The sequence below is a fragment of the Catharus ustulatus genome, chromosome 4 (assembly GCF_009819885.2).
Source record: "Catharus ustulatus isolate bCatUst1 chromosome 4, bCatUst1.pri.v2, whole genome shotgun sequence".
NCBI classification, from domain to species: Eukaryota; Metazoa; Chordata; class Aves; order Passeriformes; family Turdidae; genus Catharus; species Catharus ustulatus.
This window is the reverse complement of record NC_046224.1, coordinates 67,584,409-67,599,051: the sequence shown is the minus strand read 5'-3', so window position 1 is coordinate 67,599,051 and position 14,643 is coordinate 67,584,409. Positions and strand designations below refer to the sequence as shown.

At 39.9% G+C, this 14,643-nt stretch overlaps 1 protein-coding gene across 10 annotated transcripts in view; it reads left to right on the top strand.

The window, feature by feature from the left end:
- SOX5 (SRY-box transcription factor 5) overlaps positions 1-14,643 on the top strand; it is a 624,352-nt gene that overhangs the window by 564,518 nt on the left and 45,191 nt on the right. For all 10 annotated transcript variants that reach the window (XM_033057697.2, XM_033057698.2, XM_033057692.2 and 7 more), the window contains one exon: positions 2,335-2,481. In XM_033057697.2, the coding sequence (XP_032913588.1) occupies positions 2,335-2,481 (147 nt within the window). The remainder of the gene's footprint in view (positions 1-2,334; positions 2,482-14,643) is intronic.

Here is a 14,643-nt window from a genome sequence, read left to right as displayed (position 1 = left end):
CTATTTGGCTCAGACTTGCTGGGGATAAATGAATAAAAAAATTTGAGGAAAAGGCAAAAAGAGAGTAGATGAATGAAACGATGACAGGGAAAGAGAGGAAGACTAGGCAGAATGGGATTGATTATTGGTGATTAAGAAGTATGGAAAAATAAGAATCAAACAGTGATCCAAGTAAAGAAAAGATAAAAAAAAAATTCAAAACTGAAAATAATAGAGATCCTGAAAATGATAGAGTGAAAAATAAATAAGTAAGAACTAGGTGTCTGATTACACTTAAAAGAGCTAGTTTTAACTGTGTAAGAGGGCTAGGACTGTTCACCAGCAAAGGGAAGAGTTTGTACAGGGAATCGTGGGATGATGCACAGGGCTGTCCAAGACTCAGTTCTATTCGTTCAAGTTAAGGGCTTATGTACTGTGAGCTCATGGTAGCAATGGCTCTGGACGTTTTGCACAGGTCTGTGAAATAATCATGTAATGAATTCTCACGTTCCTTTTTCAGACTTTCTGGTTTGGATTGGAATTTCTTTGTGCCCTCCAATCTTCATTCCTCTACCAGCATATAAAAATAATTTCACGATTATAAGCCGCACCATTTTGACTAAAATTTTGGTCTGAACCCAAAGTGCGGCTTGTAATCAGGTGTGGCTTATATATGGACAAAGAACGAAAAGTTGCTGTTTTAGTTTGGAGGACAGGTGTCTGCTGAGAAAGGCAGGAACTTCTCTTTGAAATGGAGAATGTAAACCCCCTCCCTCCAAATTATTATAATTTTGAAATCAAGGGGCTTTCAGGCAAAGATATGGGAATTAGGAATAGCAGTTCTTTACTAGGGAAATTAAAATAGAAATACAATACTACAAAGAAACAAACTCCAAACCCTGACAAAGTCAGAGTACAACCTGACACCCTGTCAGGCAGGGTGTTGGCAGCAGTCCCATTAAATGGTGGCTGCATCCTCCTGCAGTGACAGATGTGATTCAGTTGGAGCAGTGCTCCTGTACAAGGTGCAGTTTCCCTCCTGAGGTCCAGTGGTGATGTGGAGAAATCCGGTTTTCCTCTGGAGTCCAGTGGAGAAAGGGGCTCCCTTAGTGTCCCAAACCCTCTGTTTTTATCTTGGTAAGAAATGTTTGGCTCTTCCCCCTGGCTGGAGCAACTTCCAATGGGATGCAGTAATTTTATCAGTCCCACAGTGGGACTCAATGGCCATGAGCAGAAAATGACTGGCTGGAGGAAGGATGGGGTGTGAAAAGATAAAGAACAATCCCCTGCCTGGTTTCAATGGATGGCCCATTAGCAGAGTATCTTCCATTGAGATAAGGATCACTGCCCCCACCCTCAACAGATACCTTTTATCACACTCTGCATTGTAACGTGCGGCTTATAATCAGGTGCGGTTTGTGTATGGACAAAGAATGAAAAGTTGCCAACACCCGGAAGTGCGACTTCTAATTGTGAAATTACTGTAACTGGAGACAACAGGAAAACAACTAAGTACTGCCAACAAGACTTCTTTGACTTGATCATATTTAAGCTACCCTGTTTTTTCACATTCACATTTTTCACATTGAGTTTCATATTTCTACATGCTATATTTCCCTTGTCATATTGCATCTCAGAAGCTCTGTTAGCACTTGCAGACAGAGAGTATCTTTGTTCAGTGTTACACACATACTCACACAGCACTAGTGTGAGTCCTGGAAGTGGATGCTGGGGCTGAGGAGGGAAAATATTTTGTTCCTGCTCTCTTAGGCTCCTGACTTGGGAATTCCTCTCTGTTCACAAAGCAACAACAATTGTTGCTTCTCCTGCCCATTATGTTTATTTTCTCCATGTTTTACTAGGAGGTCAGAGGAGCTTCTAGGCACTTCTGGTTTCCCTGCTTTCTAACTGTTTTTCACCTCTGTCTCTTAAACTCTTACTGTAGAGACCATGGTATCAACAGCACGTGTGTTTCACAGGGGTTGATGCATGTTACTGGTGGAAATGCTTTTATGCCTGTTTTGTCTCAGGAAAGAAAGGATTGTCCAGTAGCTCAGACAAACCATGGGGATTAGCTTCTGTTCCCTGTTTTGAATCCCTTTGCATACAGGGAAGCTGGGACACTTCTCATGGTGACGTCTCTCATTCATCCCTGGAGGAATGAGTCACAAAAGTGAAGATGACAATTCATGTCTTGAAACATGCATGTGCTAAATAAAAAATACCCATTGGAAGGAAAAGTTGTCATCTGCTGTAGGGGGAGTTTTGGGAACATTATTTATTTATTGATGATTTCTCTCCTGTCTTCCACCCCCACCCCAATTCTTCTTTTTTTTTTCCTTTCTGTTTTTCCAGCAGTTGTATGCTGCCCAACTTGCTGCGATGCAAGTGTCTCCGGGAGGCAAGATTCCTGGCATTCCCCAGGGGAACCTTGGTGCTGCCGTGTCCCCTACCAGCATCCACACAGACAAGAGCACAAACAGCCCTCCACCCAAAAGCAAGGTATTGTACCAGGCCTGTGTCTCTCAGTTGCAGGATGCTTTGTTCCCAGAATGTCTCCCTGGAATCGGAGGATGTTGTTGCAAAACAACTAGGAAGAATTTAGCTAAGGAATGCAGGGAGAAAACAGTTCTATTTAGGTGACAGCAAGAACTTGATAAAAAATGTGTCCTTCTTTTTTGTTAGTCCCTCTAGCATGCTGTCCATGTCCTTTATCATGCCAGGTGAGATTCCTTGTATTGGCAGTAGTGTCTTGTTTTTACCCTAACAGTAAAGCAGCACAGATTAAAAATAACCAGACAAATAAAAAATACCATTGTCAGCTCCGTGAGATGCACATTGAAAGAATGAAAGACTTGGCTTGAAATCAGTAGCTGCTGTGTTGATAAATCAAGCTCTAGGTTGTCTCTTCTCTTTCTCTTTACTGTAGACCTTCTGACTTCCCGTGACTTTTCCTTGGCTTGGCCTCTTTTCTTAGGGCAAGAAGACTGTGATTTGTGTTTACAAAGCTGTGCAATACTTGATGGTAGATTGTTGGGTTTGGGGTTTTTGAGAAGTATTCAGTTACCAACTTTGTGCATTTTACAAGGGGCATCCTGTGTGTGGCTGGCAGCTTGTAGATCTCCTATACTTAAAATCTCAGTGTTGATTTTGCTTCTCCTGTGCAGCAGGAGAATTTCTCATGAGATTTAAGTGGCTCAGTGCGTATTTTGTGGCAATTACAGGATGACAAGGCCTGTCACATCTGCTGGCAAGATCAAACATAACCATTAATTGGCAGCTGTCAAGATCAGCTCTGTACTCTCCTTTGTTTTATTGCTTTTTTTCATATTTTTAGATGTTCCAGTGCCTTTGGCTTGCAGTTCCATAGGAGAAAAAACAGAACTTATTTTGCAAAGTGGGGGAAAAAAATAAACTGAAAAGAGTGGGCCAAAAGGAAAGGAAGGGGGCTCCAAAAGGCTGTAAAATTGTGCAGAGTAAGTCCTGTGCTGCATGCTGTTTTCAATCTGCTGTGTGCCAGTTGGAGGCTCTGAGAGAGCACGAGAGAAAGGGAAGGGATAATGCTGAGAAATGATAGAGTGGCTGTGACCTCCAAGCTCAGCCTGGAAATCCAAGACATTGATTTCACTTAGCATTCCTGCTGAGAAATCCGGCAGAGTTCACTTGTAATAAAAGAACAAGATTCTGTTCTAATGGTAATGGTGTATGACAGACATATCACTTTGTCTGTCCTCAGCACCAGAGAGATGGGAATTGGAGAAAGGTCACCTGACCTGCCTGAGCTGTTGTGTGGGTGCTGTTCTGAGCTTTGAACCCCAGCCTAGAAGCACAATTATTTATAATACTAAACGATAAAGAAAGCTTTATAGAGGCTACAGTAATTAGAATTAAGCGTACACAATAGTGCAGTGGTCTGGCTCAGAGAACACACTGGCAAATCCTTCACAGTGGCAGAAACTGAAGCTTATGTGTTGGAACTAAACACCTTAGTTTGTGTCTGTGTAGACCTTTCTTTGCTTTTTCAAAGCTTGTTTGTGTTCAACAGCTCCAAAAGTTTATTTTCTTTGCTGATTTTTTTTTGTATTTAATTTTTCTAGCTGTTGTCGGGGAATATGTCTTGAGTTTTCCAGACATTTTTAATTTTTTTTTAATCCCCATTAGAAATTTGGTTCCTGAAGTCAGTTCATGGTGATCTTTCTAACTCCTATGGTACATCAGACCTCCACAGATGAACATAAGTTAATGCCTTAGAATAGCTTTCAGTAGATGCTGTTTACTGAATCTCTATTTTCAGCCCACAGTTTACACTGGCACAGCTTTGGTAATACACTCAAGTGTTTGGAGACAAGGAGACAGCCTTACCTGAGAGTGTGTCAAGCTACTGGCAAACATCTAGGTCACTTCTGAAAAGCTGTGGCTTTTTCCTCTCTTGTTTAGTGTTAAAGTTAGTGTGCTGCTCTTTGCAAGGATTCTTCAAAGTCAGCCTCAGCAGCAGATGGAACAACTGTTGGCTCTAGAAATGCTGAGAAGCATCAGGGGGAGTTTGCCAAGGATCATCCTTTAAATCTAGTAAGACTTGAAAACATCCCTGAAACTCCTCTAACACTTTGGCAACTCCTGTTTTGGCAAGCCCTTTATCAGTGGCCCTCACCAGTGTTTGAACACTGTGCTGGACAGACTACCCTGGCATCTCCTGTCATCTTGCTCGCCTTTAGCAGATGTGACTGGAATAGTCAAATTCCCTTCCCAGGGTTCTGTACTGTAACTTTTAGGAAGCCATGAAGTAGGGATGCCATTATGCTGTGCTGCACATATTCTGTCAAGTTTTGGTTAGGAAACTGAGCTGGTGTCGTACAATCTTCCAAGAAGAAATCCATGCCAGAAAAACTGATTTAAGAAACAGAGCTAGTGGAGCCTGTCCAAAAGAAAAATGCATGTGTCTTGCGGAAATGGATTTTAACACAGCTTCTTCTTGAGCAGTTTTAAAAACAGCCGGTATGCTAATCATACCATTCAAATTTACCAAGGCCTCCTCCACAACCCGTTTGAAAGGCAACTATCTTTGAAGTTTGGAAATTGTGCTGGATTTCCGAAGTCTGTCTTAATCACATTTTGCCTTTGATCCTGTAAATGCTTGCGTGCTGCCCTGTTGGGTGTTCACGGTGGTTGTGGGCTCCCAAGTAGGAGAGAACAGGCAGAGGTACAGTAAGGACTAGGCAGAAGAACTTTCCAGCCCATCTTGTGATTCATTTCAAGCCTCTAGCTTGTATAGGGCCGTGCACAAGATAAAATAAAGCGATGTTGTAGGCACTGTGTTTATCTGAGCTGTGACCTTTACTATGCTACCATGACTCTCACCTGATAGCTTCAGTCTTCACTGGCTTCAGATCTGGTGCTTCATACCCTTGCATAAGGACAACAACTTCACCCTCACTTGTAAATGGTCAGAGCCCTGTTAATTCCTGCCTTTGTTTCTTGCTTTTTATATGGCATGGATAAATGTAACACCTAGTGTCTGCATGCTGCAATATTCTGGCCCTTTCCATGTAACCTTTCAAGTGCAGTAATTCTGGAGTGAATTTTCAATGTAGCTTGTAAATGTAACTAAACAATTCCCCATATTTAATGGAGCACAGTGTATTGTCTGTAGCATTGCTGTAAAACAGGGGCAATTCAGTGTGAAATGTGACAGGAGAGAATTCCTGGGCACTGTCCTTTTAACCTTGTTGTGACCTCAGCCCACAACTCACAGTTGTGTCTGCATCAATGACAAGAGCACACAGATTATCCAAATCATTTTTTTTTTTTTCTATTCAGATACTTCTGGCAGTGATGCTACCATTTGCTCAGCAGTAGCACCTGGGAGTTGTGACAAGGAAAGGAAATGTATTTCAGACAAGCCAGAAACAGCACTAAGCAGCTGGATATACAAAATCAGTTTCTCTTCAGCTACAATATTCAGACAGATATCGATCTGAATGTTTAACTGAAGAGGGTGCTTTAGTTTCACATTATCTGGTCACCAAAGTGAACACTTCTGATAGAATTTTCTTCATGTCACCTAAAGGCAACAATTAAATGGCATTTGAAAGTTTTAGTGCTTGTGCAGATGGGCCTTAAGATGACCAGAGTCTCTCCAGAAGAACTTCTTCCATTTTTGAGGAGTGTCTGCTGATGGTGCTCCAGTTGGTGCCATGTGCACCAGCTGTGTATTGCGTCCTGGTTACAGTATGTGAAGGACAGAGAGGGAGCAAGAGGTGCTTGCTCCATTCTCATCCAGGGAAGGTCAGGGAACTAAGAGTCACTGTTGATTTTTTACCAATTCTGTGTGAGACCAGGGGAAAAATAAAGAATAAGAGCCTTTGGAAATGGGCATTTTAATTCAGACATGCCATAGGCTATCTTACTACGAAAAATATTTAAACTATGGGGAGCTGGTTGTGGATTTTCCTGTCCCAGTCAAAACTGATGATGGGACTACCTAGTTTTAGTAGGAAAGCTTTTTTCACTCAAGATAAAAATATAGTGGAAAAAAAGAAAAGGAAGACATCTGAGGGAAAGAAGAAAAAGGCCCTAAAAGAGTAAAAAGCCCCATAAAACTCATCTATATGATATTTCTGATTCTACTTCAGGCAAATTGTTGACTTGAACTTCATTTTCGATGACTACCATAAGCAGCCCTATTAAGTTGAGTGCATTTGTCTCCCTTTCTCTCATCTCTCCCTTTCACATGATGGCACCAAATGTGGAATTTTATCCTGGAGAGATCTTAGGGAAAACGTTAGTCCCCGTTATGTGCAAAGCTGCATGAACTCACTTGCCACATCACTCGGAGTGTGGCAGAACCCTGGCTGAAAAGTGGACATACAGATTTCCTTGTACTGTCAGAGCTGCTATTTTTGAACATGTTAATGGAAAGCATCTAATTTAAATTAAAATAATAAAATGACTGTGTACAGGTGATCAAAGCACATGACTGTGTTGGATGGGGACAAATTCTTGTCCCTGAAGAGCAGAAAAGAGGACCCTATCTGAAACTAACCCATGGCACATGTTAGGCCCTTTATACTAATGGCAGTCCTTGTCCTGTTTAGTGCTTGGAGAGCTCAGCAGCTACTGAATGCCTGTCCAAGCCACAGGAAATTAAGGCATCCTTATTTTCATTAGAGTACTAAGGTATTTTAGAATGAAGGACAGCAGTTCTCATTAAAGTGATGTAAGACAGCATCCCTGATAAAACACTGGGGCTATATTTACAGAAGTTTTATCTTCAACATTTGTAAGCTCTTCTATTTTTGAGAGTTTCTGGACTGGACACAATTCTTTATATGCCACTAATTTAAAAAAAAAATCCTTGCTAAATTAATCTATTAATCTTTTCAGCACCGGAATAACAATTAGCACTAGAATATTATACATCAGTACATCAAAACAAAAAGCATTTTTCAGTGATTGCATTTCCCAGTCCCCTTGCCAGAGCATCAAACAAGTCAGAAATAGCTATAAGATAATCAAGGAAAAGTTTACAGTACAGATGTAGTGATGAGTAGGGAGGTGTAAACTGAGACCTCATCTGTAGTATACTCTTTCTTCAGTCTACCTGTCCATTCTTGTAGTTAATAATCACTTTACCTGGGAGTCTTTCTCATTTGCTGCCCATGCTTTTGACCTAAATAGTAAAATGTGGAATTGGTGACAGAGTCTTTGAAGCTATTTTCCTCTTCCTTGCTCTTCTTCCTATATATGTCATGCAGGCATATGAATAATGACCTTTTAAACCATTTGCTGGAGCACAGTGAAATGATGAGTATTAATGGAATTTCATAAAGTGTTTTTCTAAAATAGCAAACAATAAAAACAATGTTAATAGCAGTATCTAAACTGCAGCAGCAGTAGGGACTTGCACTGCATTCTGCCTGCCTAACACCTATCCTTACTTTCCTAAAAATAAATTAGGTATGTCGAGGGGTGGGGGGGTTGCAGCTCCTAGGATGCTTTTTCAGATTAGTTGTCCACATCTCTTCTTTCCTGATATCATGTCTCTCTGGCACGGCCATGTCTTGCAAGCAGAGTTGCCAGGCAATTAACCCTTGTCAGGCTCACAGTTGTCACAGTTTTTATAGCGAAAACTCAGAAGAAAATAAAGCAAAAAAACCCTCCAAAATCTCTGATCACAAAACAAAAGTGAGATACACAAATCAAGCAAGACTGCTTTATTCCTGAGAGAGAACTCCTCAGAAATCAGACAGGGAACAACAGAGGATTAAAGCAAAGTGGTAAAAAACAAGCACTGCATCCTTACTAGTTCACTGCTGTTCTTTGCTGTTAATGCCTTCTAAACCTGATATAAATAAATAAAATTGGTGGGGTGGGCAGCAGGTAGTAGTTCTCATTATTTTTATTTAAATGATACACATCACTGACTTCATACAGAACACCAAGGTCTTCCAAGAAGGCACTGTGAAGCCGTGCTTGAAACAGAGCACTGAACTCTGTCTCTCCCAGATACATCTAGAAGGGAACCAGGTACTTCACATCAGGAATGAAATCTTCCATTCTGCTGTTTCAGATTAACTATTTGAGTATTTCACTGTGTGTGTTAATAGTTACAAAAAAGAAGTGCAGAGGCTTTGTTGGCAGCCTGTGTAGTGTGCAGCAGTGTAGCCACCTTCTACCAAATGTAAAACTCCTTTCCAACATAGAAAGGGAATTTCTGAGGTGACTGAATAAAGTTCCAATGTGATCAGTCTGACAGCTTCCAGAAACTGCTTGTTTTGTCTGCAGAAGGGTGGTTTGTATCCACGCTACATGCTAGATTTGAAATTAGCTCCTCTTGACATGTTCTGACAGAATGCAATTCAATCTAAGCAGCAAAGAAATACGTTTTGCAGTAAGTATTCCCGTACTCATAGCTGAATGATAATCATGTAACAAGGGAGCTCCAAAAATATTTTAATCTGAAACATTTTAATCTCTAATCCCTAGTAGCTGTGGATAACTGAAGAGAAGCAAAATTTAGCAGCAGAGTGGAAAAACCTGTTTCATTTTCAAATTCAACAAGACAGTTTCTTTTAGATAAGTATTAACTTTAGATTTATATGAAGTGCTTGGCAACTGTTTCGCTCAGGTTTCTCAGAACTTCACATTTGTTGTACAGAATGCAATTTGAATTGTTCAGTGTAAAATGAGCTATTACCAAAGAGGGATTGAGAGACTTTATGTGGAAAGCATCACTTGAGCGTACATGTATTTTTCAAAGCAGTGTGGCTACGTGATTTTATAATGTAGCCTCCTTAAGTCCAAGGTCCTGAAGTCTTGTGAGTATGTAAGAATCTCATTTAAACAAAAATCTTCCAGTTGTCATGCCTGAAACTTAGAGATTGGTATAAATGTATCTCAAAGGCTTAGAAAGCAGCTAAGAAAATTAATCTATGAGTTACTTTTTTATTAAAGTGGGATCAATTTTCAGTCTCAAATCATAGAAAATTTCATGTTGACAATTCTGCTGAAGTGTAAATACTTCACAGCAGAATTAGACTTTTTACTGCAGAATCTCCCAGTAAAAGTGCTTCAGTAATATCCAGAGAGAACATTTAGGGAGTGAGGCAGACAAGCTGATGAGAGAGGATCATATGAAACTGGTTTAAAATTTCAGTCTCAATCATGTGTCTTTATCCATTAATGCTGTCAGACTGTGAATTCAAACGTGTATGTTTTGTGCTAATGAATGAGTTTAGTTTCTCTTTGTTTCATTTCAAGTTGCTACGTTTTCCCTTGCTGCTTTTAAAGAAAAGATAAGCTATTGCCAGAACTGGTAAAAAAAATACTAGGGAAAAAGTGTTTGATAGAAGATTTTTTACTATCGTGAAACATGGAGTGTGTGGAGGGCAATACCATGTCTCTAACTGGAAGAGAGTAGAGAAAGTTTTTCAATTTAGAATCATGATGTTACAGAAGTATTTTAACTTTTGAGTTATTTCATAAGTTATTAGTGTTCCTTCAACTTTTTAGGGGCTATGCCAGCACCTGCTTGTGGATTCAGAGCAAGGGGTCTGTGTGTGTGTGTGTGTGTGTGGAGATGAAGCACAGGAGTTTGTCACAGGCTCCCAGCTGATGTGCCGGGCAGTGACATCTCACGTCATGGATCAGCCACATTGTGTTATGTGACTTCCAGCTAATACAACGCAGCAGGAGCTGCACAGTGACAAACACAACCCAACATGACATATCCATGGGAAAATTGGCACAAAAAGCTTTCTCAAAGTTGAGTTTCCGGGGTGCATTTATTCATCTCCAGAATGTTCCAGAGAAAACTGCGAAGCGGTGCACCATAAAAGGGAGTGATACAGTAACAAGATTGGTAAAGCAACTTTAATTCAGTGTACAATTAGGAAGAAAACATATGTATTTAGCAATTCTGGAGAGTGTTTTTGTTGTATGGATTCTTGTAAATGTCTTTCTTTCGAAAGGTAGCTCTTTCAGGGAGAGCAGTCATTCCAGGTCACTGATTATTTTTATCTTCAGCCATGCTAAGAGCTGTATAGGCTTCAGGTTACAGCTGTAAGTTAATATATTTTGAATTTAGCTTGTTTGTTGCCTCAGTCAATCTCAAGCTCTGCTAATCTAAACTGTTGGCTTTTTTCTGCTTTACTTGCAGATCAGAATGATCCCTTTTTGTGCTTATTTCAAATATTTTTAGTCTTCTCTGAAATTATCTTCTTTCCATTTCTGGGTACTCTCCTCCTAGTTTCAAATGTCCACAGAAAATAGAGTCTGCAATTAAAACTCTGAAATTAATTCATTTATCCCTATATGCTTATTATTTGTCATAAATGAGTGGATAGTCTATACTTTCAACATTTTCTACAAAGGCACAGACCAAATTGTGGGTCAGGAAAATTGAACACAGGAATACACACAGACCTGTGCACACTCATACACACAGACTAATGTTGAGGTTGAAAACAATCCTACATTTGGACAACTCCCAGCAGTTTCACCAGCATGACATCTAATATTTCAAGTGGATGTGGTATGTCCTGCTCCTGCTTTTCCTGTGCTGTTGTTCCTCACCCCCAAATGATTGTGGTTCAGTGCTGGGTGGAAGGATTCCCATGATGGTGCTTTTGGGACTCACTTTGTAAATTGCTCAAGCAGAGCAAAATAATGCTGTATAAATACATGTTGTTAGTGGTGAAGAGATAAAATTATCTTATGCTTACCAAGTGTCCCAGTGTCTTGTCTTGATGATAATTAACTGGTGACATACACATTGAGTCAGTGCTCTAGGATTTGTGCCCAAAATGTCATGGAAACATAGCAGCTTTAGTATAAGAGAAAAGGGTGAAGGGTTTTTTTTTTTTCCCTTTTTTTTTTTTTTTCCTTCAGGATAAGATATAAAAACTGCCCAGAGCTGGCCCTGTTCAGAAAAAGCGAATCAGTCTCTTACAATTCTTTTTTTAAGATGTCAACTTCCCTCTCATACACTTCTGTGAAGACAAAGAATGTCGTAACATCTGTATTGAAGTCATCATTAAAATAAAAGGAGATCTGTACACATCAGCCATAAATCATCAAGAAATAGCTTGTGGGTAACCTTTGACACAGTTGAACATACTTGAAATGAGCTAGAGCTGGATTCACTGCCTTCAGTGAAGCCAGTAGGTGGACTAGAGGTCTCATCTCTGTCTCTCTTTCCATCTCTTACAGCATCAGCTTCTGGGAGGTAGAAGTGTTCTGGCTGAGTGATGGAAATGCATTTGGATGTGTTCTTAAATAGACATTTGTTTTATGTCTGAAAAGAATAGGTTGGTCTTAATAGTGTGATACCGGGGGATTTTAAGGGTATTTTGTGAGGCTGTTGTCAGCATTACAAAAACTATTTTAACCAATTGTTTAGGCTTGAGGAACAGCATGGAGTAGCTATTGTGTGTGGATGCATGCGTGTTCTTCAGAATTAACAGGGAAATAGTAGATAAGTATCTGCCTGATTTTACATAATGGAATTTTAGCATTCCTGTGATCTGACTACAAATTCCTGCTGAGTTTCTACAGTGTAACAAAAACACTAGTTTGCAGTTGTTAATTTTAATTTCTAAGATGCAAGGTTTTAAAAGGAGCTGAAAGTATTCAGCATCTCATGGGGACAAACTATGAGACTTACTAATGAATCCAGCAATTAGCAGTTCATTGTGCCTGCTAGCAGTTTGGCCCCAGCACTGGTCCTGATGGTGATTTCATTTCTGCTGCTGTGAATCAGGAACAGGATCTGAAGTCAGTGCATCAAGGGAGGCGCTGAATACTTCTTCAGCACTCTTCTGCTTGAATTCTGCATTCAGCAGCAAATAATAATAAACATAGGTAGGGTAAATATGTATATAGAGAGAGATCTAGATATATAGATATATCTAGAGAGAGAGAGAGAGAGGAAGAGAGAGAAATAAATATAACATCAGTAGTAATTACTAAATTTAAAGGATTGCAAGTGGTGGTATTCCCCTGCAGTTTCATAAACATGTCTGTTGTATGCCCAGTTTGCATAAACTCTTTTCATAGGTCAAAGGTTATATTGTCTCAAATTTTATAAGAGAATTGAGACAAAAGGGTGACCCTTAGCTTTCTGTAGCCAAGTGCTCTTGTGCAAAACAGTAGAATTTATATTTCGTGATATTTTATGATACATTCGCAAAGATGTTAGTGACCACGTACGGTCAGATAAGGAGTGACTCACTCAGATTCACAGAGAAAGTTTGTTGTAAAGTCAGGAACTGAACCTGAGTCTCTCTCCTTGGCATGAACTAAGGAATCAGCAATTAAAAAAAGGCATGACTGCAACAATTCCCAACTATTCCCAAGAAATGCTCTCTCAAGTTGACCCCACATATGGGATCATGGATGGGGTATAAATGTTAAACATATTCTTCTGTGAGTGCAGTATTTACTGAAGGAGCATGTATTGCCTTTGAACATTCCAAACAGTACCTTAAGCTCCCTCCAGTTTCTGCAGCTGCTGATTAGATTTCATCTTGCTGCTAAAAGGAGGTGAAACATAAAGATATCCAGCAAGACCGAGATCTAAAATCACTTTGCTTTTAGTGACCTGGGATGTTGTTAATAGCATGCAAGCATTAAAGACAGATGAGCTTTGTGTTGATAGTTTTCCTTTGAAAAGCTATTAGTTGGAAAAACAAATTGTCAAGCAGGTCATATCTACAGTTACAAAACATATTTTGACATTTTTGTTGCATTTGTGCATATCTATAAATAAATATAGTGTATTTGTCTTTGCACTACATATTCGTGGAGCTGCACTTGCTGCCTCTCTTAGTAAAAAATCTACGTAGGGTACATAAAGATATCCAAAGTCAGAGAAAGCACAGGTGTTTCTTGAAAAGGAATTTCTTAGCCAGCTGCCAGTTGTCCAAGCTGTTTGAAATCTCTTTTCTGTCAAGGTCTTTGGACTTGTTTCTTCAAAAGTTTTCAACAGCTGGGGGGTTTGTTTTGGGGGGAGGGGTTGGTTTTGTTTTGTCCTTTTTCCCCCTGAATCTTAGCAACTATGAGCATCTCTACCTCCCCTGTCTGACCACAGCAGGATGAGGGTCTGTTGCTAATTTGTTTTGATATTGTTCGCTTTGGTCTGTATTCTTTTTGAAATTAATTCCTTTTGCAGGTGTGGGGTTAGAGGTGGTGGTGTGCTCCCAGCGAAGGTGTCATCCACCACAGAGAGGAGGTGGGAGGCTTTGATCAGTGTGGCTTCTGTTTTCTTGTTGTTCATTTAAAATGTACCAGTTTGTAATGCTGTTTGGCTTTGCAGGTCCTTGTTTTATTTCCTTCCAAGTCTCTCCCCATCCTTTCAGGTTTGTTGTTTTTATTGCTGTTCATTCTGCGTAACATTTACTGGGGATTGTTTGTTGGAAGGTGGTGACTCAAGATTCAGTTTAGGCAGCAACAAAATCCAGTCCAATGTCTATTTCCATTTATTAAACAGCCTTGTTACAGGTGGAAGAGGGCATTAATAAGGACACAATTCCACACATTCAGCCTTTTGGGTTTTATTTGGACAGAATTATGCAGAAAGGATTTACAAAAAAAAAAAACAAAATTAACTGGGACACAGACCACTACAGTGTCTACCCAGCACAGCTTCAGGAATACATAACCACAGACCAAACTGTCTGACCTCTGTCTACTTCTTTTGCAACTTCTTTTGAAGCAGCTGGACATTTTAGGAGGTTCAGTACAGTATCAAAGAAACTCCCAAACACTGCTCTGAGGAAGAGTGGCTGCTCTTCGTTATGATTCAGCTGTTTACTCACTGTGGGAGATTAGGCAAACCATTTAGCCACTTTGTACCTGATTCTTCCGAATTATAAAATAAGGCAAAAGCTGTCAGAGTAATTATGAGCACTAATTAATTTATAACTCCTATGCTACACTGAGAAGTGAATTTTTCCCCCCTTGTACTTTACTGGTCACCATGTATTTCAGTGGGGGCAGTCTGGGAGAAGCATTCTTCATAGGAAGAATCCTTTCCCTTTCTTTGCCCACAATTTTGTGATCTTCTCTAATGGTTTCTACCATATGTGATCGATGTGATTGATGTGATTTTCATGGTTAAAATTGTGAAAAATTGGTTGTCATCTCCCCCTGCAGATTTTCAGTCCC